The sequence below is a fragment of the Otolemur garnettii genome, unplaced genomic scaffold (assembly GCF_000181295.1).
Source record: "Otolemur garnettii isolate 467f Iridium unplaced genomic scaffold, OtoGar3 scaffold00035, whole genome shotgun sequence".
NCBI lineage: Eukaryota > Metazoa > Chordata > Mammalia > Primates > Galagidae > Otolemur > Otolemur garnettii.
In genome coordinates this window covers 2,493,954-2,521,090 of record NW_003852430.1, presented here as the reverse complement: position 1 = coordinate 2,521,090, position 27,137 = coordinate 2,493,954, and the positions used below count along the sequence as shown (strand labels likewise).

Genomic DNA, 27,137 nt, shown 5'->3' with positions numbered 1-27,137 from the left:
CCCCAAAAGGGCTGAAAACCTCCCCAAGAATGTCATTTAAATATGTCTTCAGTGTCTCCCCTTTAAGGAACTTTGATGGAGGACAGATACATTACAAAGCAGCAACAGTCGAGTCAAAGGTGTGGCCAGAGACCACAGTGGAGAGATGCAACAGCTTCTGGGAGGAATGTCATCTCTTAAGCTCTGTGCAACCTGATGAGGAACAGGGAGCCAGACAAAGAAGTGGGACTTTAGTTCCCTTAGCTACAAAACAACTAGATCTCTACAATCTTTGGGTCTCCATCCAACTCTGATTATTTTTTTTTTTTAGAGACAGAGTCTCACTTTGTCACCCTAGGTAGAGTGCTGTGATGTCACAGGTCACAAGCAACCTCCAGCTCTTGAGCTTAGGCGATTCTCTTGCCTCAGCCTCCCAAGTAGCTGGGACAACAGGCACCCGCCGAAATGCCTGGCTATTCTTTTTGTTGTTGCAGTATGGCCAGGGCTGGGTTCAAACTCACCACCATTGGTATATGGGGCCAGCTCCCTACCCACTGAGCCACAGGCGCCACCTCCAACTCTGATTTTTAAACACAAACACATACTTTGACAATTAACAATACTTTATTAAATTTTATTCAGCAATGCTTTATTCAGTAATTATGCTTCTTGGAAGTTATCCTAAAGACACATTTGCACAGGTTTACACAGACACATGAACAAGAACATTTAATCCAGCATGGCTCATCACTGCAAAGCATTAGAAACTATTTAAATACCCAGCAGTAGGTGAATGGTTAAATAAATGATGGTGGTGTATCCCATACACTGCAACACTACAGCACTGGCATCAATGCTATCATTCTTCCACACATACTGATACAGAAGATGACCAGGACACAGTGTTAATTAAAAAGAGCAAGCAGCAAAGCAATTTATACAATACGAGTCCTCTTTCTGTTTTACAATGATAAATATATGCCAATGTATGAAGAGGAAAAAAGTCTGTAAGAATATATTCTTTTTATTTTTAAAAAAAAGTAGATTTTAAATATTCTCACCACAAAGAAATGATAAATAAGTGAGGTGATGGATATATTAATTAGCCTGATTTGATTATTCTATGATGCATACCTGTATCAAAACATCACACTGTATCCCATGAAGATATACAATTATTTGTCAATTAAAAATAAAACAAAAATATTCTAAATAAAATAAAAATATTAATGGCTATTATCACTTCAAAGGAAATCAAAGGAATCTTCTTTTTGGTTCTCTGAATTATATTTAAAATCCCACTGCTCACACTACTCCTGTAATCAGATAAATCAGAGGGACACCACCACCAAAGGTCAGGCCAGTTGCGTTAACAGCATGAGCCTCAGAGGCATTTATCCAGCCATCTTCCAGACCAAGTCAAGTCCTCAGAGCCCATGTCACATCCTAAGAAGCCCAGAAGCTACTTTCTAGCCCACAAGACTGCTTGTCTCTGAGTGGAGCTTCCAGTTCCTACCACAAACCAGCTGACTACACCTCCTGATCATGCTTTCCCAAAACACAAGTGTGGAGACTGTGGAGAGAAAGGTGACAAGGGTGGTCAGGGTGGTCAGAGTCCTCCTACTTGACCACACAATCAGGGACTCAGTGGAGAATGCACTGTAATTAGAAGTGACACCTCCTTCCACCACCTTTATCCTCCTTCCCCAGGATAAATCCATTCCTGGGGTTTTTGAAAACAAAAATACCAAATTACTTCCAAATGAGTCAATTTCTCTGGAATCTTGAAGAGTCTAGATAAGAAAACTTGTGCCAAAAAATCATGAGAAAAAAATTCTAAGTATTACATCTTACTTCAAGGTATTTTACACTCTAAACACACACACATCCATGGTAATAGTAAATTACCATTGCTGTCCACTAAATAATACCCAAGCAAAAGTTAATGGACATCCAAAAGTTTCTACTATGCATTTACCAAGATCTGGCCCATGATCTCATCACCACTCATACCTATCTTATGAAGTAAAGGACACACATTTATAACCCTGCATTTCGGGTAGAGTCCTAAATAAGCAAACTTTCCCTAGACCTCAGTGAGCACCGTGAGAAGCCTCCAGCACTTACGAGATCCTCGCTCCCCCAAAACGCAATGCCTCTGTTCTGTGGCACAGCAAGACCACTGCAAAGAAATGTTTACACTGTTTCTGATACTTCTGGTACCCGTAAACTCTCAAGTCTGTGATAAAGGTCCATTTTAAGGAAATCCCAAGTGTCAACTCATCACACTACAGAAGATATAAGTCCTGGCAGAGAAGAAAATGCACTGAAAGGCTGTGAGGTGGGGTCCGGGTGCTCCCTTCCCGCTGGAAGCCCTGAGAGGAGGGCAGCAGGCTCGCGTGGTAACGGCATGCTCGAATCTTTGTCAACCCTAGAAAAGTTTTATTAACCAAATAGTTTTACTTTTTCAAAGACTTGGGCTAGTTTTTAAAAATGCATGCCAGCAATGAGTGTACTTCCAAGCTAATATAGAATAATAAATATTCTCCAAATATTTTTCTTTTAAAACAACAGTAGAGTTTGATCAAACTCAAGTCTATGGCCCAGAACAAACATAAACATGCATTCATACTACTCATAAAATAGAACCCTCATTGTTACCAGTGTCGCTGTGGGTACATTTTTACAAACTCAATGACCACATTATCTGATCAAAACCAAAAATAAACAAGCTCTTCCCACCCATAACACATCTGGCTGTCCATCTTTTTCCTAAGCCAATGTCTACATGTAAAACTTGCCATGTATTAGCAAGCAATTTATAAGTTGAACACAAGGACACCCTCAATCGTAGAAAATATGGAGAAAAGTGCTTTCTTCCTGATATCCCACGAGGATTTATGAGGTGCCTCAGATGGGTGAGCCCAACACAGAAGGTGGCACAGGAGAAAAAGCCCTGGATGGGAAGGGAGCATGGCTGCAGAGTTCAAACCTCTGATGAAGCCATCTCCCAGCTCATCCACAGGCTCACTCTCATTTCCTCTGGCCTCAACCACCTCAACAGGCTCCTGACTGGTCTCCCAGCTCTCATCTCTGCCCCGGATTTATCTCCAAAAACAAAGATCCAGGTGCACTGCACCTGCTCAGGCTCTGTGAGCCTCCTCTGCCCATAGCACCAATCTCCTCAAGTTCATCTTCTTACCAAAACTGACAAAAACCCTATAGGGAGACTCCCTCTAATGACTCCCTACCAATCCTCAAAATGGACTTGGCAATAACTGGTTTCAGCAACCATGAGACGCTTTTTCCCTCCTCCCAAGTCTGGTTTGAACAGTCACCACCTATAAAGCCTGGCTCTCCCCAGAGAATCCACACTGTGGGGCCCTCTCCTAAGCATTCTCACACCATCAGGCCACCCTGCGGCCAAATAGGTAGTACAACCTGGGGTAAACGCACCTATGGGACAGAAGTCTAATGCTCACTCCAAAATCACCTTGACTAAGTCTCTGCAGCCTCTTAAATAAGTTTCTTAGGTCTCAGTTTCTACATGTGCAAAGCCGAAATCATTAGGGCTAAAGTGGGCTGTTAATCAGTTTAAGAGAAATGATTTATATAGGACACTTACTACAATGTTTGAAACTCAGTAAAATCTGAATAAGTGATAGTAATATAATTGTCAGGGAGACTCACTAAATGTTTCTTAATCAGAGGCTCTAATCTCCACTAACCCATTATAATTATTAATAAAATGTCACAGATACTCACCAAATGTTTCTTAATCAGACTCTAATCTCCACCAACCTGGAGCAAATTACAATGTCTATGTCTCTTCTGGGTTTTCTCACATTTAAGTGGGAGTGAGACACTGGGGTAGGGAAGAGGCCCAACACAGAAAACAATCAGAAAGAAATTAAATGCTAAACTGTGTAATAATAACGGGATACCTGAGATATGAGAACTGTTTCCCTAACTTGAGAAATCTGTGAAGCGGCACTGTCAATGGATAATACTCTCTTGGACTTCTCCTTTCCTCTAAGAATCGATTTAAATTGTGTTAATTATAATGTTAAGTGTGTCCAAACATAAAAAGAGGTTATGTTCTCTCTGCGCCTTAGCTCTTATAAAACTATAAAGTAAAATAATTTTAAAATCTCATAAAAATGAATAAACAAAAACCCAACATATATTTAACATGACAGACACTGATGATGTAATTTTGCAGACAAAGTGCAGCAGTTCACGATATAGTAAATACAACAGGACCATGGGGCAGGCTGCATTCTACATGCCTACACCACTGCCGGCTGTGACCCCTGCCTTCAGTTCCTCATCAACTTTTCTTTAACAAATTGCTATAAAAATTTTGTGCAACTTTCAGTCACCCTCTGACCTTAATATATCAGTTCTGCAATAAGTCCATATCTGTTTTTTCCCCCAAGTGATACCAGATTTCAGGTTCTTGGTCTGGTCAATTTCATGAATGAATTGAGGGACCACAGAATCAACAGTAGGTCAAGATTTATTCAAAGGAAGAAAGTATAACAGCTACAAAAACCAAACTAAACCTCCTTGCAGAGAGAGCCCAGGAACTGAAGAAGCTCTCCTGCTCCCTCTTCAAGGTCTGGGAAGATCTCTGTTGGGGCTCCCCGGCTCAGGGGTTTATATAGTGGGGGGGGGGCGGGGGGGGGTTGTAGGTCCTTGTCAGTTACAGTCAGTTGTCCAATGAGCTTTCAGGTCTTGGAAACTCACCAATGGGAAGCAGGTTTTGGAAACCTGACCAATCAGAAGCAGGTCTTGAAAACAGACCAATCAGGAGGAGCAGGTCTTGGAAACAGACCAATCACAAATGCACTGGAACAGACAGCAAGGCGCTATCTGTGAAATTGACTAGCCAGAAGTCCACGTGGAGGAGACAGCAAGGCTCCAGTGTGTCTTCCTCTGCACATGTCCACCTGGGGTCTCCATCTCTGACAGAGTCAACAGGTCCAGGGCTGAGGTGGCAGACCATGGTGCCTTCTGTCCTGCATCACAAGTACCTAGAGACAGCTAAAGGAGTGCTCAGACACAATCAGTAAAATAAAAAGGCACTACTCCACTTATAAGGTCATCTAGAGGTTACAGAACCTGTGTTCTTTTATTATTATTAAAAAGAATATTAAAATTGAATTCTGATTTTAAGAAAATAACTTACAAAAACTCCCAAGAAAAAGTCTTCAAACTCCAGCTTGAGAAACATTGTTTTATAATAAACGAGTCTTGCCACAGTATCCAGAAAGATCTAACTCTGCTGACACATTAAGCACTTTACACCAAGAATTTCTTTAATCCCCAGGAAAACCTCTAAGTACTGCTCTAACACTTAAGGAAACTGAGGCTTGAAGAGGGTATCCAAGTGACAGAGCAGAATTTGGAACTACCTGAATCCTGCATCTCTGCTCTCTGCTTTTTCAAGATAAGCCCTAGAAGCAGAAGACAACCAGGAAAGGACAGCAGAATCCTGGAGAAAATACAGTGAAGGAAGAAATAACAAGACTTGGTGACAGGATGAATGAAGAGTAGAAGATCAAAGGCAAGTCCATGTTCTTTTGAGACAGAATGGCGGTGTCTTGCCCTCCCTTGAAACTGAACTGCTGGAAAGAGAACCCAGTTTGGAAGACAAGACCTAAATTGAAACATGGTTGATTTAAGGCAAAAGGGACTTACTCCAAGTGGGAATGGCAATCCCCTTAACACACCACAGCTGGAGATGTTGGAAACGTGAAGTCATATTCATAGAAAATATGTTTACAGTATATAAAAATTCTTTCAACGGTAAGGCAATCAAAAGTGTCCTGCACAAAGGGATGGAGAACAAGGACTGGCAAGATAAGACCACTGGATTCTGAAAGAAGCCTTTGTGTCATCACTAGTTTCAAGAGACTGGTGCACAAGACTGGCCATCGGCAGAGGAATTAGGACAGCTAAGAAATAGGGGCAGCCTACCCATGAGGACACACATGAGGACTCACTCAGACACAGCATTTTAGTGCCCACAATGTACCACATGCTGTCCTAGGAGGCACGAACACCTCTGCCCTCAGGGAGTTTATGTTCTAGTTGAGAAGACAAAGAACAAGTAAGCAAACATACGGTCTAGAGTTAGGTACTGATAAGTGCTCTAAAGGCTAGGAAAAAAAAAAAATAAAGCAGGATATGAGAAAGAATGACGGGAAGGAGCAAATATTTGAGACAATGTCAGTGAGCAATCAATAAAACATCAGCTAACTCTAAGAGGAGGCAACAAGATGCTTTTTTTTTTTTTTGCAGTTCTTTTTGGCTAGGGCCAGGTTGGAACTGGCCACCCTCAGTATATGGGGCCAGTGCCCTACTCCTTGAGCCACAGGCACCACCCAAAAAGAAATGCCATTTTTTAAGCTACAAAGGCTTGAGCATAGTTATTCGATATATGCTGCCTACTACACATCTATATTGATGATAGAGCACAGTAAAACACACACTTTCGATGGTATTTGAGAATTGCTGCACACTGAGGAGAAACCAATGGCACGTGAACCACTGAGGAAGGGGAAAGCCAAGGATCCCAAGGGCAGGCAAGATGACACAGTCTCACCACCTCGGTGATCTTTATTTCTGAAGTCACTGCCAACCTCTATGTCCTGACTATATTAGATGCTGTGCTTAAGGTAAGAGAAAGAAGCAGAGGAGGAAGTTTTTAGTCTCAGCAACATTCATTCAACAGATAATTTTATTGAGCGAGACCTACTGGGTGCTTCAAGAGTGAAGATCTGTACGTGCAAGCGTGCACCTCAAGAAAATTAAAGTGAGAATGTCCCTGACAGTGTGAATCCCAAAAGGCTGGAATGGCAGGGAGGAAGAAGTAGATAGATGGGACCAAGCTAACAATGAGGGTTCTGAAGCCCTCTGTGCAGAGAGATCAGCAGCGTCGAGAGGCTATCACAAGGTCGAACCATCACTGAGAATGGTGCTGCAGATTCACTAAAACGTTGGAAGATCAGGGAAGTACCATCAAATTTTAGCTGAGAAGCAATTTAAGTGCAGAGCCCTTTCCACCCTCTACTCACCACACCTATCCTAAAGTCATCTACCTCCTTACAAAGCTGTCTGTGCACAGCTCACAGGAATCATACCTCCTTGAATCTCTATTCTTGATAACTTGAGAATAATGGAGGCTCAACAGATGTTTGACTGAAGTTTTAATGGCATAGTAAAAGAGGAGGGACTAAATAACTGAAGGTTTGATGGGTGTGAGAAATGAAATAGGCCAGATTCCTCCTGAGGGTCACATGCAGTTGTCCTTGGCTGACACCTGAATGAAGAGGGGCAGCCAGCAGCTGCACCTAATTGGCTGGATAATTTTTAAAATGAGGATGTTGAAGCAAACCAGAGGTTGCAGGCCTTTCAGTGGACAGAAGGCATTTGTCATTATCCTGACGCCTGAACAGAGTGTCTATCTTTGCTTTCTGGATAACTGGGTACAGGTTTCACCTTCAACTGTGCTGTCAAACAAATTTTGGAGATAATATACAGCTAGTATGGCCACCAAAATAAGGATCTTTGAGGTTTGCCAGCAAAAGAGACCTACTGGAGATGTGGCAAACTAGGAGATAGGGGTTTGGGGCTGGGTAGCAGTGAGCAGTGGTAGTGAGTTATACAGATCTCCGATGCGAAACAACAGATAACCCAAGGAAAGAATGATTGAAATAACTATCTGTGCTTTCAAGGTTTATGTCGGGCATGTTCACATCCAGGCTTCCAGACACACCATAATCAGGGAGAAACACATTTTACACAACCTAGAAACTTCAATACTAATTTAAGAGCTATTACACCAATAATTACCCATTAGCAAGACCACCTCTGGCCTCTGAAAAGATCATTTACCATATTTACAGAGTGCTATCAGATTATACAAAGAAAACAAACACCACAAAGAGCAATGAAACATTTCTAGTTGAATAACTTTCCACTCAATGTATAATAACTTCATTCTGAAGCCCTTGAAAAGTATTAAATTACGCATTCTATATTTCTGGCGACATCAATGCCTAAAATTATACAATTTAAGACAGCATACAACTGTTCAAATAAATTTAAGGAAGCTAAAGGCCAGGTAAAATCACGTGTTTGAAAAATGCCTGCAAAATAATAAAAGTCCCAAGGAACTGGATAGCTTTTCTGCTTTTAAGCTAAATAAAGCCTGGGGGCTTTGCAAAGATCCCAGTGAGGATAATCTCTCTGATTACACAGAGAAAACCATCCACCACGGGAATCTACACCAAGGAAGTAAAGATTAATAGAAGAATAACAGTACTTGATATACTTAGAAAAAACACACAGCTCTGATATTTAAAGCACTCTGTCAGCGCTGCAGAACTCATCAGGTCATTCTTACAAGCCAGAACATTTGACTAATGTTTCTGTGACAATGACTTAAGTTGTGTTACCCCTAAAGGACTAGAAACTATTTGAGTTCCGAACCTCAGGCCTTCAGGTCCTCTGCCTGACTCCCAGCAGTCTCCCCACTTCCTGCACACCTTTGGATTATTTCACACTGACTTCCTGCATACACCCGGGGCTGGGACACCTTCCTCCTTTAATGGTTACTCAAACTAAGCTCCCAGGCGAGCTCGAAGGTTAAAAGTTCGCAGTCCCCGAACCCTGGGTTAAAAGCACTATCAGCACTCGGCTGGGCGAGTTCAGCCGCAGAGGAGTGATAAATTTACACAAACAATTCTGCAGAGCTACCGCATCACCAGCGCTAGGGCAGAAGTCAGCAGCTGAAGGCGGTCGCTTCAGGAAGGCGGCTGCGAGGCCACGGCAAAGCCTCTGCTGACGTTCACCGCGGCTCCCACCTCGCAACAGGTCCACGCAGGGAGAGCCCGAGCAGCGGAGGGCGGGCAACTGGGCACTTAACCACAGCTCGCAGGCCCAGTTCTCCCCCTGCACCCTAGTCTTGTAGCCGCCCCCGGAGCCACGGCAGGCCAGCCAAGCCCACCCGCGATAAGGCCTGGACCACATTCCTCCCAAGATGACTAGATAGTGCGGCTCACTCGCGCACTTCCCAGGTCACAAAGTCCTCCCCGACCTGCCTCAGCCAAAGGAGAGTGGCGCCCTGGCCAGTGGTCGGCAAACGCGAGGCCAGGGAAACCGCCCCGGGCGCGGGAAGCGGTGCTCGGCAGCCACTTGGCTTTTCACCGGCCTGGACACAAGCGCCAGGTGTTAGCATCCAGGCGTGTATGGGAACTACCGAATAGTCCAGAACGTTTCTCGGACCGCACAAATTGCAGCGGCTATTTGGAAAACATCAAGTCGCGTTGTATACAATGAAAAAGTACTTTTAGAGAGGAAGGATGGAAGTGGAGAGACTGGAGGGGTGGGGGAGATAAAGCAGCAGGTGAATGCGAGTAGCCGTGGTTCCCGCTGACCCGACGGCCGGCTGGCCGGCATCTGGAGGTTGGAAGCGGGGACAAGAGGGAATTAGAGGAAGGGGGAGAAAGGCGGGCGAGGGCCAGCGTGCTCCGAGACGGCGGCGCGCAGGTGAGGCCGGACACTCACCTCGGGCAGCTCACGGAGCTGGTTGGCGTCTAGCAGCAGCTCCTCCAGGCTGCGGGCATAGCGGTAGATCTCGTCGGGGACGTAGACCAGCGAGCAGTGGCGCCTGTCGATGGTCTCCACATGACGGTTGCACCGCCACAGGGGGATGCAGTGGAACATCGCCGCCCCCGTGGCCACAGCTGGAGCCGGGTCCCCAGCCGAGGAGACGGGCTCAGAGCCCGCTCTGCCCGGCGGCTCCGCTCCGCCGCTGCCCGCTCCGCGCTCGTTGTTGACTCGTGGGCTCACTTGCTCCTCGCGACAGGCTTCGCGGTCGGAAACGTTCCAAGGAACCCTGGGCGGGAGCCTCCGCCGCGACCCAGCGCCCCCGCCCGCCAGCCAGCCGGCGCGTCCCCTCCCACCCTCCAGTCACCGCCGCCGCCGCTGCTGCCGCGCGGAGCTTCCTACTCGCAGCCGCCGCGCACTGAGCATGCGCGCCAGTGGGCGCGCGCCGAGGGCGTTTCCCGGCCCGGGGGATGCTCCGCTCCGGGTTTTCCTGGCGACCTGGATCCGCAGAGGGTCGAGAAACCTGCGAGCTGGCCGCTCACTGCCCACTTCGTTTGACTGGGACCCGGCGGCGGGCGGGAGGGCCCGGAGCCCTGTGAGGAAGCCACACTCTGAAGGGACTTGGGGCAAAATGAGGCGGGGGATGGGCGACCTGAGGGGAGCAGAACAACTTGACTTTTGTTTTACTCTACTTGCTTTCCTCTCCTTGCACCCCTTCCCCAAAACTTTCTCTTCCGGGGTTAAGCAGGACCGCCCCGAAGCATACCCAGAGCGCCGTGGGCGCCCAGAGGTACGGGGTTCGGTATGGTTTTGAGGCGTTGCGCCGCCCTCGCTGCCCCCGTAGTGAGAGCGGGTGGCCCCCATGCCCGCGCGGCGCTCGCGGCCCTGCCGGAGCCGCTGGTGCTCGGGCACCGCCTGCCGGCCTCGTAACCTGGGCACACGTCTCCAGGGATCCCTGTTTCTACACGTAGTGATAGGCAAGCTCCCTGCCCATATTACCAATAGCACAGAAGTCCACAGAGAGTTTGCGACATTCACATAGATGCTCCTACGGCAGAAAGGAGCTGGCAATGGTGAGTTTCTGAGCCGGTTCCAGCCCGTCCAGATGTTGGCCCCTGGCTACTAAGCGGAGCTGCTGAGGAGGGAGGAACGAGGGAAAAGGAGCAGTTCAAGGAAGCCAGGTGAGCATCCTCCACCGGCTCCTGCGTTTCTGCAGCAGCTGTCCCTTGCCGCCCATGAAGGAGTAGCCGGGGAGGACTGCGGAGGCTCACTGTTGAATGGTAAGGACCATTCCTTTGCCCCAGGCTCACTCCCATTGGACCTCTTCCGAAACATCACAATCCCCAGCACTAATAACCAAACTCAGTCCTTCAGGCAGGGTTACCAATCAGGTCAAGACCAATACACTGATGAATTGTTTTCTCGGGATTTGTCTTGAATCCACGCAGCTACCCCATCGTCTCACACCTCCCCATAAAGTCTGTTCAAACTACAGGTGCCACCTGTGGCCTACGCCACAACACTACCCCCTCTCTTCCACCCTCCCGCCGTCGAAGCTGCCATAGCTAAAATCTGGAGCGGTGGAGTCTGCATTTCTACAGAAGACAAAGCGGGGCATGCGCAGTGCCCAAGGCAAAGTTGGGTCCCAAACTACTTTTTGCACAGGCTTTCTACAGGCTCCTTAGACTGCTGACAGTTCCAGCTGTCACAAGACGATGTCCCACGTTGAAATGGGGAGTGAGATGCGTCGTCATTTCAACTCTACTAGGAGGACTCAGTAAAGGGGGATCCTACTTTCCTGCCATTCTCAGCATTATCCTCTTAACTTTTTTAATCCAGCCGATCCTTAAACTCCTGTTGCCCTACCCACTCCACCCTCTCTTTTGTTTGTCCTGATATGATTCCTACATTCCCATGGAAGCCTACCTGCACTTTGAACCACCACCACTCTCCCTTCATTCTTTCATTCCAGAAACGTGGATAAAGGCTCATTTTTCTGCCACCCTACTCTTCATAGAGAATGGTGGTTTCTGACCAAGAGATTTGTGGAAAAGTAAGAAAGTCACCCTCTGAGTTTTCCAGTTGCTTTTAAAAAAATTAAAGTAAGGCTGACTCCTTTAATTTCATGTTGATTTCCAGAGATTATCACATTAGATTATCTTAACAAATACCAAATGTGTTTTAAAGACGTCTTGTCCTTTAAAAGTTCTGACCTCAATAAGCATTCCTGATGTGCCTTTCCATGGTGCTCATGCTTCTTTGTATTATTACTTTTGTTTCACATTAGTCTCAAAGATTGTGACCTCTTGCACAACAGGTATGGTCTCACTTGCTTTCTAGATCTAAGGAAACTACCACAGTGCCATGAGCACCCTAAATGATAAACAGATTTTTGTTGAATTAACTCTGTGGGTAATTAGTGGCAGAATTCTTGACTTTCTTTGTTTCCAAGGATCTGCAAGAATTTGAAACTGTCTAATAAGAAAAAAAAAAAAAAGAAAACAATGCTTTGTCAATTATGGAATAGGAAACCAATTCACTTTTTATTCACATGAAGAATTTTAGAGTTTCTCATTTGATGTAATGTCTAGGCTTTTCCCCCATAATACAGATGAGTTTGACTCAATCAATGTAAACAGAATATAAAAGACTATTCAAATCAGTTTCTCCTTGGAATGATGCAATTCTTTTGTCCATTTTCACTGTGAGCCATTTTTCACAGCCTTTGGCACTAAAGAAAGCTGTGTTTGAACTCAAAATTGAACTTCACTTTTCTAAGCCTCATCTCTGAAATGAGGACAATGGTCCATTGTGGTATTATCAGGATTCAACAAGATGATACATGTAAAATGCTTAGCAGAGTATCAGACATACATCAGTTTAATCAATAAATATTCATTATGCACTATTTTAGCCAGCCTCCAGAATGGCCCTCATTCCCCATCTCCTGGTTGGTCTGTGTGTAACCAACTTCTAAATTTTTCTCTCTCAGATCACTCACTTTGGGGAAACTAGCTGCCATGTTGAATAGCCCAGTGAAGAGGTCCACATATAAGGAATTGAGGATTGCTAACAACAGCTAGCAAAGGAATGAGGTATCTTGCTAATAGTCATGTTTGTGAGCCATCTTGCAAGCCAATTCCTCAGCTCTAGTCAAGCCTTCAAATGACTATAGTAACAGCTTGACTGAAACATCATGATAAACCCTAACCCAGAACTACTCTACTAAACTGCTCCCCATCTTGACCCTTAAAAACTCTGTGAGACAATAAATGTGTGTTGCTTTAAGTTGCTAAGATTTGGGGTAATTCATTACAAAGCCAAAAGATAACTAATATACATACTATGTACCAGGCATTGTGCTAAATACACAAAGAACAAGATAGATCATACCCTTTAAGGTTAGGAAAATGATAAATACAAACTAAATGATTTATTATGATTTTGTCATTTTTTTTTATGCATGATATTATCATTGATTTTTTTAAGTGAAAACTAAAACTGGTAACTTGTAAGAGCGGGATAGGATGGGAATTCAGAGATTGGGGCATGTGTATTTTAAAGAGGGATACAAGCCCCCGATCTATTAGAATGACTTTAAAAAAAAAAAAAGCAATCTCAAGTATCACTAAAAATATGGAGCAACTGGTGCTCATTCATTGCTGGTGGGAGTGTAAAATGGCAAAACCACTTTATATAACAAACTGGAAGTTTCTTGTAAGCATATGCCTACCCCAATGATATAGACATTCTACTCCTAGATATTTGCACAGAAAGTATCTATGAGTAGATTTGTAAACAAGAATTGTTTACAAATAGTGATAGCAGTTATGTTAATAGCTAAAACTGGGAACAGTCCAAATATTTATCAACAGATGAATAAGATGTAGTATATTGAATACCCTTCAATGGAATACCATTCAACAATAAAAAGGAAAAACTACTAATACACATAACAGGATGGATAAATCTCAGAAATTTTACATTGAGCAAAAAAGCAGGAAGACAAAAAAGTATATGCTTTAGATTCCATTTATATAAAATTCTTAAAAATGAAAACCAGTATGTGTAGGAAGTCACAACCTAGATCAATGAGTACCAGACTTAAGAAGGGAATTTGGGGGGAAAGATTGCTGGCAAAAGCTGTGAGGGGGGTTATGAATTCAAGGATATTTTCTAGAGATTTTTGTATCACTGCTGTAAAGGAAGACTATATTCCAATCATTCAAGAAACCTGACAACCTACAAGTTCATGAGTAGTTAGTTTAGACCAGTGGTTCTCAACCTTCCTAATGCCATGGCCCTTTAATGCAGTTCCTGTGGGTTGTAACCCATAAGTTGAAAACCACTGGTTTAGACCTCAACAACTTTTATAATCAGAACCAAAGTAATTACCCTAAAATCTCTTTGATTCTTGTTACTATTCAAATTGAAATTCTGGGCTCGGCGCCTGTAGCTCAACCGGCTAAGGCGCCAGCCACGTACACCTAAGGTGGCGGGTTCGAATCCCCAGCCCGGACCCGCCAAACAACAATGACGGCTGCAACCAAGAAATAGCCGGGCGTTGTGGCGGGCGCCTGTGGTCCCAGCTACTTGGGAGGCGGAGGCAGGAGACTCGCTTGAGCCCAGGAGTTGGAGGTTGCTGTGAGCTGTAATGCCAGGGCACTCTACCCAGGGGGACAGCTTGAGGCTCTGTCTCAAAAAAAAAAAAGAAATTCTGTCCCCCCCATATCTTACTTTTTAATTGAAATGTTTAGTCATTTACAATTAATATAACTGTTGAATGACTGGATTTCTGTCTGCTATTTGCTTTCTGTGTGTGCCATCTGGTTTTTGTTCCTCTTTTCCTCCTTTTTTGCCATTTTCTGATAAATATATTTTATAATCCTGTTTTATCAGCTTTCTAGCTATGCTGGTTGCTCTAGGGAATATAATATACATCCTTAAATTTTCACAATCGATGTAAAATATAACACCCTACATCTGTTTGCCAATTCTCTGGTCCTGTATGTAACAGTTTTGATGTATATTACATTTACTTATGTTATAAACACCACATCAAAATTTTACAATTTTTCTTTAAAGTCATATAAATTTTTAAAAATAAGAGGAAAAATATAGTCTCTTATATTTACACACAGAGTTACAATTTCCGGTGCTCTTTATTCCTACCTGCTATCATTTTGCTTCACTTTTTAGCAAAGGTCTGTTGAAGATTTATCTGCAGATTCTTTTGGTTTTCTTTAATCTAAACGTCTTTATTTTACTTTAATTCTCTAAGAATCAGTGGGTATACAATTCTGGGTTGACAGGTTTATTATTTTGTTTTAGCATTCTAAAAATGATCCATTGTCTACTGATTTTCATTGTTTTTGATGAGAAGTCAGCAATAATTCAGATTGGTCCCAATTTGTATATAATGTGTTATTTTCTCTTATTGCTTTAAGGAATGCATCTGTCTTTGGTTTCTCACAGTTTATTGTGTGTCTATATTTGATCTAATTTTACTGAACTGCTTGAATCTGTAAATTTATCACTTATACTACATTTAGGACATTTTTAGCTCTTATTTCTTCACACTTTTTGGCCCATTCTCTCTTTTTTCCTTTTAATGCTCTAATTTCTTAAATGTTGCAGGGAGAATGAGGACCAAAGACCCCATTCTTGACAAAGGAAAGAACCCCCAGAAAAAGAGGAAAATTAAAAAGTAAGCTGAGTGACAAAGAAAATTCAGCTAGTTTACATTAAAGCTAGCCATTGCTAGAAAGCTGAAATTCTAGCCTGTTAGGGACACAGCTTACAAACACCCTGCTGGGTCTGTGAGCGCTCTCAGGAAAAATGGTCATAGAAGAGGCTATGATAAGACCTAGAAAGATACTGGGTCATCTCCTGCCTAGTGAACAGGCAAAGCAGATTCTCATTGTGGAGATTTGCATTTACCTGGACCAGAGATCAGGGGAGTAGCTCGAGCCCTGAGATATAGGCAGAAGAGCTTATATCCCTTATCACAGAGGAGGATCCTCTGTGTTGGTGATGGGAGGAAAATTCCTCCCTTCCACCGATTCCTCAGAGGAGATTAACACCAGTGGCATTCTACTTGACAAAGAAATAGCAGAGTTTAACACCTCCCTAGAAATCTGTGTGTGTGATCTCATGTGGGAGGCTCTCCCAATATAGGGGTCAGATTTCACATTTCTTAAGTCTGCCCTTAAGTTTAATAATAATAACAATAGAGGCTGATATGCTCATTCAGAAACTACTGGCATCTTTGGTCCCTCCCTCATCTTATCCTCTGGACAAATAGACTTCAGTAAAAGCAGAGTGGAGCAAACACTCAGTGCCATTGTCAAAATCTCACAAGCAGGCAATGGACCCCTGAGCTCCCACTTTTAATTCTACTCTATGTCTCCTGTCTCTTTCTTTACTGTCTTCTCTAACTCTATATTTCTTTAGTCAGTCACCACCAGTTTGCACAGGTCTTAGTGGACCCTGCCCCTGGGGCAGGATGCAATATTTGGCTCCTAGCAACATTTGGCTCCCAGTGACATTTGGCGCCCAACATGGGGTGACAAACATTAGACCTTTTGATATTGTCCTAAATATCCCTTTTCTCAATGTTTTTTCTCTTTGTTCTTCATACTGAATAATATATTTTGTTCTAGCTTCAAGTTTACTGGTTCTTTTATTGCCTTCAAACAGCTATTAAGTACTATGAAATACAATTTTTGATAGTGTATTTTTATTTCTGGAATTTCCATTTGGTTCCTTTCTTCATATTTTATATTTCTCTACTGAAATTTCCTATATGTTCATTCATTAAGAGTTTATGTTCCTTTACATATTTGGTCATACTTAAAATAGCTGCCTTAAATTCCTTGTTGGCAGAGTCTAATACCTGGATCATCTCAAAGTCACTCACCCTTAATTGCCTTTTCTTGTCTCTTCATATGCCTAGTAATTTTGGAGTGTTTCATAAAAATTATGAATGATGGAATCTCTATATTCTGTCATATTACTTCAAAGAATAATTTTGTTGTGTTTTGTTTTGTTTTGTTTTAGCATGCAGTTAGGTTGGATGGAAATAAAGCTCCAAGCATTTATTTTCTCCGTGGTGAATGGCAGCTGAAATTTGTGTTTAGTTTTTTGCTTCTTAATTAGGCTGCTTAAAGTCAGAACTAAACATGCATTATTTAGAGGTCATTCAGAGATTTGGACAGATTATATGCAGAATTTGGAGCTTTTATTCCCACTCAGTCCCTTCTAAGTTTTCCCCCCCATCAGTTTCCAGTGCCATGGTCTCCCCAACTCTGAGCTATAGTGCTTCAGGCCACTCGTACTACTCCAAGCATGAGTTTTAGTTGACCTATCTAGTGCAGACTAGTGTGTATATCTGTCAAAGTCATAAAACCAAAAAATCACTTTTCTTCCAAGTATAGACTCTTCATTCATTTATACTTGGTTTTGGTCACTCTCCAGTACCTTCATGTCGTTGATTTTTATATTTTGTTCGGTATTACAACTGTTACCTGTGGGAAGGTTGGTCATATAGTAACCACTCATTGACACAAAAGAAAAACACTGTTTCTTTCTTTTTACTAATTATAAACATTTATTTAGCTTTGCAGATTGTAACAGTATATGGGCAATCCAAATACTCACTTTAGGAAGACTTTAATCTCCTTCATTCAGAGAGGTTATAAATGAGCCATTTGAACTTCATCTGCTTTTCTATTTTTCTCAGTCTTCTAAAAAATGTGCTAATGATGAGTCAAATATTGGACAACATTTTACTTTGGTGGAAATGAGCCAGAACTATCTTCCATGTGGGGTGTTGTGAAGAACTTATGATTTTGTATTGAATTTGTGCATCTGCTGCTACTAGGGATGAGATCTAGGGTGAATCATATTCATCTGTAGTATTCTTTATTTCTACAAAGGAGATGAAAAATGCTACCCTGAAAGGGCTGTTGAGAAGATGTGAGTTAATGTAGTGGAAAGAGTTTTCTGTATTGTAGAATACCACACATTAGTCATTGATCATTGTTAATACTCTTTGCATAATTACCAGCCAAAAGAAAGCCTATCCATTTGACTATTTTTGAGGGGTTAACAACATATAAATTATGGATTGACAGTTATGAAACCGTAAAGTATTTCAACAGGAAAGATATCCAAGAAGCCCAGTCAAATCTAGCCCCTACCACTGAATCCATCTCTTCCCAGGCCACTGTGTCAGCTTCCTGGTCTCCAAGAAAAAGGAGCATATCAGGTAAAGGATAGAGGAGGCTCCCAAACAGGTGATCCTCAAGTGTGGCAATGCTTTACACATTCACAAAATTTTACATAGAGGTGGCCAATACGTAGAACATTTATGAACATTTTGTAAAATTTTGTGATGAATATTTTGTAAATAAAGTTACCTTTAGCTACAATTTCTCATTTTCTCTATGTATGGCAACTTTATGGGTTACCTTTGGGACATTCTGAATAATACTTATGTTTTCTTTGATCATATTTATTGGCTTCTGAGACCACCTAGAGATCTCCTCAATTCTAATTCATTCATACTATTTTTCATTACTGGGTCAGCTAACAAGTTATCTTTATTTGCCACATTTTTCCACAAAATATAAGGGAGAAATGTTTTCAAAGGCATTTATGTTCTTAATATGTAAGTATCTTATAAACAGACACATTTTATTAATTCAACTAGCCCATTAAAGAGGTAAAAGTTAGAGAGTTTGGATGGAAAATCAGTATCTGACATATTATAAATCCATCATTGGGACAAGATGAATCCATTAATAGGAATTCAACTCTATAGTTATGTCACTTATGTCCTGCTTTAAGAAAATCAAGCATGAGAATACCTTATCTTAAAGCAAGTTTCGATGGATGGTGATTCTTGCTACCCCAAGATTTGTTACTTTGCCATAAAAATTTGCTGAAAGGTTTAAATGGTTCATTATTTTAATGCAACTGGAACTGAATTTTATTTACCATAAAATTAAGTTGCTCACAGTTTTGTAGGTACATTGCTAATTCACAAAGCTAACTGTATTAGTCTAATATGATATCTTGTTTAAAAACAGTTGAACCAACAAACACCTATGAAGATATTATTCTTTCAAAATCCTGAGGCTTCAGAATGTGAACCCTTACCGCAAAGTTTTAATTTCTTTCACACATGCTATATAAAGAATTGGGAGAAATCCTCAATAAAAGTACAACTTGCTAAAATCTACATACACATAGTATATGAGGAAAGTTTATTTGACAGGCTTATTTCAGATTTTTTTTTTAACAGTGCCTCAAGCTGTCACCCTGGGTAGAGAGTTGTGGCATCACAGCTAACAGCAACTTAGGCAGTTCTCTTGCCTCAGGCTCCCAGGTAGCTGGGACTACAGGCACCTGCCACAGTGCCTGGCCATTTTTTTTTTTTTTTTTTTTTGGTTGCAGTTGTCATTGTTATTTGGCAGGCCTGGGCTGGATACAAACCCGCCAGCTCCGGTGTATGTGGTTGATGCCCCAGCCACTTGATCTTTAGGTACTGAGCCATATTTCAGATTTTTAAATGCCTTAAGTGATATAGGGAACAAGAAGCTTATGTTTGTATGTAAAATCTTAAACCAATTCTCTTTTAGGATATAAAGTAGAATTATTGGCCAGCAGGGTGGCATGTACCTTTTGTCTCAGCTATTTGAGAGGCCAAGGTAGAGAGATCCCTTGAGCCCATGAGTTAGAGTCCAGCCTGATAAGACTCTTATCTCTTTAAAAAAAAAAAAAATTTTAAGCACAATATTAAAGCCACTGAATAAGGAATTCAGTGAGTCTGGGTCCTGGCTCTTCAAAATACAATATTAAATTCCAGAGGATTCACATCATCTCTGCCTCAGTTTCTCATCTGCAACCAGAGCAGATGGAAATTAAGTTCCCTGACAACCCTGAAAGGATTGAGTCTTCTTCGTCAAAACATTCTGTTATTAATGCCTTTTAGTATATGAAAGGATATAAAGCCCACCACATTTAAGTTGGCCTATTAAGTTTTCATTTTGTAAACATTTTCCTTGACAATGCATAGCCGGTGTCTGTGTCTCTATTTTTCCATTATTTTCCTCCCATTTTCCAAAAGAACTATCATCATCAAATCCACTTACCTCAGAATATTCACCTGTCCATAACCGCATATCTTCCTTCTTCATATATTTGCCTAGCTCCTCATTTCTATTTACTGAAAAGGAATAATGCAAAAGCAGAATTTAAGAGTGATTGGCAGTTAAAAACACCCAATAATTAAATAATGCCTCTAATAAAATAGATGCTCAGTAGTTCATAGAAATGGGAGAATATAAAATTTCAGGCCTCCATTGTTGGACCTACGTTTTAATCTCCAAACAGGCGATATCTATGTAAAATACGTGTTTTAATATTCATATAATAAAATTTCAATATAATGCATATGTAATGTTTATGATGTGGTTTACTACTTACATCTTACATGGTTTAGTATTTATATAATTTGTATTATAAATGTGAATATCAATATCGAATTTGATCCATCTCATCACCTTTGGGGCAGCAGTGCAACTAGCCAGGACCATAACTAAAGGCAGCTAATAGGAGAAAAGGGAAAAGGAGATAAGGTAATCTCTGGGGCGGTGGCTGGATTTAGTTGGGAATAATAATAAACAAAGTGCCCTCTAAGCGTGGGCTGAGAGTGGTGTTTTATTTCCCTATGATTTTCTATCTGATCTTTGGTGCTCCCTGAGGAAGGAAGCTGGGGTGTGTCTGGGTCTATAGACCAAAGAAAAGGAAGTGGAAAATGTACCAAGGAGACAGCCCATGGGGAAATGGTTTCAAAGAAACAAAACAAGTCAGAGAAAAACTATAGCTATAGATAGAATAGAAATGGAAAGGTACAGATTATGTGATAAGTTGTAAGACTATGCACAAGAATAATTATCATCATTATTATTTTGTGAATTATGTTGAAACTCTATGACTGGAATAGACCCTTACACAGCTTAACAATTATGATCCCTTGCAGAAAGGCAGGACTAACTTTTCTTTAAAAAGTAATGAAATGTGATTGGATAATTCACATTCTCCAGGCTAGCTCTGTAAAACTATTTAAACTGTGTGGTGTAGGCACATTCTAATATGATCTCAATGATCTCCACCTCTTAGTATTCATGCTCCTGTATTATTCCCTTCCCATGAGTTCACTGCATTTAGTGACTTTCTTCTAACAAATAAAATACAGTAAAAGTCATGGGATGTCACTCCTGAAAATAGATTATAAAAAAGACTATGGCTTCCATCTCTCACTCTCCCTCAGATTGCTTGCTCTGGGGAAAGAGCAATGTCCTGAGACACCCCTGTGGAGAGGCTCCCAGGAGAAAGATTAGAAGCAGATGGCAACAGCCACATCAGTGAACTTGGAAGCAGATTGTCTCCCAGGTGAGCCTTGTGATGACTGTAGCTCCAACTAACATCTTGATTACAACTTCTTGAAAGATTGACCTAAAACTACCCAGCTAAGATGCTGACCCAAAGAAAATTTGAGATAATGTTTTACGCAACTAAGTTTGGGGTAATTTGTAGAGCCATGATAGACAATAACACAAATCTCTGCAGATGTAACATAGCGGAAAGGCTATACAAGGTGCCATGGAAAGTCCAAATCAAGGTGGGCAGGAGAGAGATGAAGAGGAAAGTACTCACTGAGTTCCTTTGGCTTCTGGACACTCGGCCAGGCACCTTACAGACATATCTTAGGTTATTCTCACTACATTGTAGCACTGGTATTATTATCCACATGCTACCCATGAGTAACCTAACATTCAGAAAGCTTAAATAATTTTCCCAATATTACACAGCTAGTAAGTAGCAGATGTCAGATTTTGAACTCTGAAGCTCCTGCTTCTATTACAACCCTAATTGCAATGAAAAGGAGAGGAAATACTTCATAACATTGGTAATTTATCAAAATGTCCGTAGCTGAACCTTTCTGATACATACCTAACATTTTGTATGGTAAAAGCTAAAGTAGGGCATAAGCAAAGTGTTATGGGAATATGAAAATAGCAACATCTTGTTCTGCGTACAGTGTGGGAAGAGATGGAGGGAGACCCCTGCAGAGGGAGTTATCCTGGCAACTGAATGCACAGCCTCTCCTGGGAGAGCTCCGGCTCTGGAATTAGATTGTCTTGGATTCAGACCAGTTACCAGCTCTGTGAACTGGACAACTTCTTGCTACCATGGTTTCCTTATCTGTACTGATTAAATCAGACAATGTATCTAATTGCTTGGCAGAATCAAGTATATAATAGCAAGCACTGAGTAGATATTCATAATAATTCTATTCTTAACTATTTTCAAAATAGACTTTCTCTTGACAAATCTGTAAATACTAAGAGTACTTTTTTTTGCTCATTGATCAGGATGATTATTTTAAAGGAAGAAAAATAATTTCCCTATGACAGTTGGGCAAGAGTTGAGAGAAGAAAAAAGAAACAGCATATAAGAAAAGGAAAAGGGAGTGAAAACAAAAGCTCTGTGTTTTGAGATAATTGTTTGAGGCAAATGAACAGAGCCGGGAGCAGAGACAGGGAGGAAGTCTGGCATGTGGACTCCCTGTAGAGAGCAAAGACTGTACTTTTTATTCATCTTCATATTGTCAGGACCAGTATCAAGTTCACAATCATTCAGTGAACACACAATGAACTCATTCATTCTTTCATTCAGCAAATACTAATTAAAATCCACCATGTGCTCGCTTTCATGCTTCTGTTAGGGTAACATTGCAGGACTCATGTTCTAACAAGGAAAGACAAGCAATCAACATACAATGTACAAAATAAAACTATGCATACAAAGTGTGAATACATTTGAAATGTGGTAACTGCTAGGACAATGTTAAAGCAGAAAAGTGGGCTGGAAAGATGTAGGAGGGTGGTGTGCTCCTTCAGCTAAGGCCATCAGAAAAGTCCTAGCTGAAGGAGGAGCAAGGCACACTGGAAATGACAGCAACACACTCCATTCAATTCCCTCATGTGTTGAATTGAGGGAGAGGGAAGAAACAGGAAAACTAGGTACTGCTTAGTTTTAGAGTATCTGATCAATTAAGTGTAAGTGTAAAGGCTTGCTTGAGTGTAAAGGCTATGCTTTTTTTTTTTTTTTTTGCAAACAGTTAATCACATGTAATAAAGAAAGAGTGTGCTTTATTTAGCCACCCAAAATTCCAACACTGTCTTTCTTCACTTCCATTGTTCATTATGCTCCTATATAGTTTGTAGGGCTGTCCTGGACCACAGGGACGTGGTGGAGGATCCTATAGTGCCCTTGACCTACCTGACCCTGAGCAGAAGTTCCTCCTGAGGTTCTGCACCCGAGGCACCTCTCTTGCCTCACCTTAGTCCCAACCCCAGTTGGTTAACTGAACGACTGTGCTAGTTGAGTTTTGCTTTTGTGTTGTAATGACTTTTTTTTTTAATGAGACATGATTATTATTTAAAATGTAAATCAATAAAAAAGTTTTAAAGAGGAAAGTAATGAAACACCTCAGATCCTACCACCCAGAAAGATCCTGTATTAGCAGTTGGCTGACATCATTACAAACTTCTCTGTGCATCTGTAGCAGTGATTTTCAGCCAGTGTGCTGTGGCAGACTGGTGTGCCGTGAAAGGATCTTAGATGTGCTATGGAAATTTGTAAAGATCATTAATTAAATTACTTTTGAAGGAAGTTCAAAGTATATTCATTTTGTAACTCTTTTTTCGATCAACATTATTTAAGTGTGCCACAGAAGTTTTACTATAGTTTCAAGTGTGTCGTGAGATAAAAAAAGGTTGCAAAACAACGGTCTATAGAGATAGAAATTTGATAAATATGTGAGCAATGAAAATGTGAGAGCAATAAGCAGACATGGATAGAAATTGTTTTATGAAGGTAGGCTAATACATGATATTTTTAAAAAACATTTAAATCTGATTTTGCTTTAACTTAACCAAAGAGAAACCAGAGAAATTAATCATTGATCTGCAGGTAAATGTTTCTTTCCATTAAAGATATTTATTCCTAATGGATTTATCTAAAATTAAAGAAAAATGGTTATTAAGATTACTCACATTTAGAAAGTATTAAGGAGAATGTAGGGACTTGGAAAGGGAGACTGTATTTTTCATATACGAACAGTATTTATTTGTTCCAACTAGGAAAGATGATGTGGCCAGCTCACTTGCGCTTCCAACTCAGACTTCTGATATTTTGCTCTTTATTTTCTATTCTGAAACCACTTGCTCCAGTACCCCAGAGTTAATTCTATAATTGGTTTTCCTATTTTGGGCCTTGCCCTTCTCCAGAGCAATTAGTTTTTCAGTGTGCTATGGTGTGAATGTATTTGTTCCCCCAAAATTTGTACGTTCAAATCTTAACCCCCAAGGTGATGGTATTAGGGGGTGGGGCCTTTGGCTGGTGATTAATCATGAGGGAGAGGCCTCATGAAGGATTAGTGCCTTTATAAATGAGACCCTAGAGAGATGCTTGGCCTGTTTTGTTTGTTTTGTTTTGTTTTTCCCTTCTTCTGCCACATAAGAACACGTAGAAGATGTCATCTATGACAAATGGGCCCTCACCAAACAACACATCTATTGATGTCTTGATTTTGGACTTTCCAGCCTCTACAACTATGGGCAACAGTTGTGTAACAAGGCACATTGTTATAGCAGCCGGCATGGACTAAGATACAGTGCCTCAGCTTTAAATATGAATGGACCACCAAGAACCATAAGACATTTTAGGAATGTTTTCGGTATTACATTGGTTTGATAACTGGAAAAGAAATATGTCAGGGGCATTAAAAAGAATTGGAGTTCTATGCCTGGCATGACAGTATAAAGGATTTCAGCTGCCCAGAAAAACTGCTGAAAATTTTAGGTATTAAACAAACATTTAAGCCAGGCAAGGTGGCTCACACCTGTAATACCAGCACTCTGGGAGGCCAGGCAGGTGGATCACTTGAGCTCAAGAGTTCGACCAACCTGAGAAAGAGCCAGACCCATCTCTACTAAAACTATGCAGACGTTGTAGCAATTGCCTGTAGTCCCAACTACTTGGAAAACTAAATCAGGAGGATCTCTTGAGCCCAAGAGTTTGAGGTTACTATGAGCTATGACAGCACAGCATTCTACCCAGAGTAACAGAGTGAGACTCTATCTCAAAATATATATATACATATGTATATATTTTTTAAATCTCTGAGGATTATCCTAAAACCATATAACAAATGAAAAAATATTTTCAAGAAAACCTACTAAAACTCTGGAAGAACACCAAGAGTCTGTGGTATTTGAAGTCCACCCAACTTAATGAGATGGAAACTTCATTTCAGAGAGGGTTCAGCCAAGAACACAGGTTTCCTCTCCTCTCCCCCAAGGTCCCAGTCAGAGAGCAAGTTCCTAGGAGGGGCAGGACATTGCTTTCTGACTCATATCTGAGGCCAGTATTATGCTAATACGAAAACCCAAGACAACAAAAGAAAACAATAGGCAGTATAGGATATAAAATATCTCTTATGAATGAAAAAATTCTCTGCAAATTACTAACATAGAGACATAAAAACATTATATATAAAAAATCATTTAAAAGAATTATACTTATAAAACCCAGCATATATAAATCACACATATAAAGAATTATAAGATGAGCATTGTGGTTCATACTTGTAATCCCAGCACTTTGGGAGGCTGAGGTGGCAGAATCACTTGAGGCCAGGAATTCAAGACCAACTTGGGCAAGACCCACATCTCTACAAAACATAAAAAAATTAGCCAGGTGTGGTGGCAATGCCTGTGGTCCTAGCAACTCAGAAGGCTGCGGCAGGAAGATGGTTTGAGCCCAGGATGTTTTTTTTTGTTGTTTGTTTGTTTGTTTGTTTGTTTTGAGATAGAGCCTCAAGCTATCCCCCTGGGTAGAGTGCTGTGGCATCACAGCTCACAGCAACCTCCAATTCCTGGGCTCAAGTGAGTCTCCTGCCTCAGCCTCCCAAGTAGCTGGGACCACAGGCGCCTGCCACAACGCCTAGCTATTTTTTGGGTGCAGCCATCATTGTTGTTTTTGGCAGGCCCAGGCTGGATTCGAACCCACCACCTTAGGTGTATAAGGCTGGCGCTTTAGCCACTTGAGCCACAGGCGCCGAGCCTGAGCCCAGGAGTTTAAGGTTATAATGACCTATGAGTGGGCCTCTGCACTCCAGCCTAGGTGACACGGTGAGACCCTATTGCTTAAAGAAAAGAATTATATACTATGACCTAATTCCAGGAATACAAGGTGGAGTACTGTTAAAATGTCTTAAAAATGTCTTTAAAAAATCAATGAAGGTAACATACCATATCTATAAGATAATAAAAACCATGGAATCATCTCAATAGACACAGGAAAAGCATTTGCAAAATATAATACCCATTCATGATAAAAAAAAAAAAAAAAAACTTAAACTACAGATAAAAGAATTTCCTCAACCTAATAAAGGGAATCTATGTACAAACCACAGCAAACAAACTTAATGGTGAAATAAAGGATGCTTTCCCCTAAGAGGGCCACTCTCACCATTGCTACTCAACATTGTGCTTATAGACAGGCCAATTTAGACAAAAAAAAAAAAAAGAAAGAAATATAAGGCATCCATATTGGAAGAAAAAAAAGTAAAACTACCTCTTACTTAGTATATACGATCTTATGTGTATATAGGTAACCCACGAAGAAACTACTAAAACTAATAAATTAGTTCAGCAAAGGTGTAGGATACAAAAATCAACATTCAAAATCAATTGTATTCCTATACCCTTGCAACAAACGATCTGAAAGTTAAATGACTAACGATGGTCCAATACCTTCCAAAGATCAAAGAACATCATTTCTCATCTCATAGTCTGCATTCAGCAAGACTATTATTCACATTTCGGGGTACAATGAAGACATTTTCTGACATGCAAAGGCCCACACATTGTCTTTCCAGTCTTGGGAAATTTCCATAAAATGCGCTGGACAAAACAAGATGGTGTATCACAAAAGTAAAAGACAAGAATTTAAGAGGTTCTCAAGGAACACCCCAGAAAGTAGGCCTCAAGACCAGCCAGTAGAGGCACAGAGGCTCTAAGAGTCTCACCAGGGAAAAAAGTAATGGCACCAGATAATTACAGCAGTGTGCTCTTGAAAAACAACGAGGGTGGAACAAACAAAAAGCCACAAAATGTGGTGATTATAAAGAGTATAAAGAAGATAATGAAAAATAAAAGAGAATTGCTTAGAAAGATATAAAGAAAGAAAAGGTCATATGAAAAAAGAGTGTAATCGTAGGGTACTACTTGGGTCTGCAGTAACATTTTCCTGTAATTATTCTTCATTAATTTAACTTAAAAATGATGATATAGCTATACTGGAAAATAGAGAGATGGGACATTAATAGAAAGACATTCTCACTTGCAGCATCAGATTAATTTTCTTGAATTAATAAACTGTAGGCTTGGCGCCTGTGGCTC

At 41.1% G+C, this 27,137-nt stretch overlaps 1 protein-coding gene and 1 pseudogene across 1 annotated transcript in view; one reads left to right on the top strand and one right to left on the bottom strand.

Moving 5' to 3' along the window:
* Positions 1–9,996, bottom strand: part of LRRC1 (leucine rich repeat containing 1) — a 129,725-nt gene extending 119,729 nt beyond the window's left edge. Inside the window, exon 1 of the mRNA XM_003789653.2 lies at positions 9,556–9,996. Within this exon, the coding sequence (XP_003789701.1) occupies positions 9,556–9,714 (159 nt within the window). The 5' untranslated portion in view covers positions 9,715–9,996. The remainder of the gene's footprint in view (positions 1–9,555) is intronic.
* Positions 9,997–10,459: 463 nt separating this feature from the next.
* The window catches only part of LOC100950601, a 32,107-nt pseudogene continuing 15,429 nt past the window's right edge, over positions 10,460–27,137 (top strand).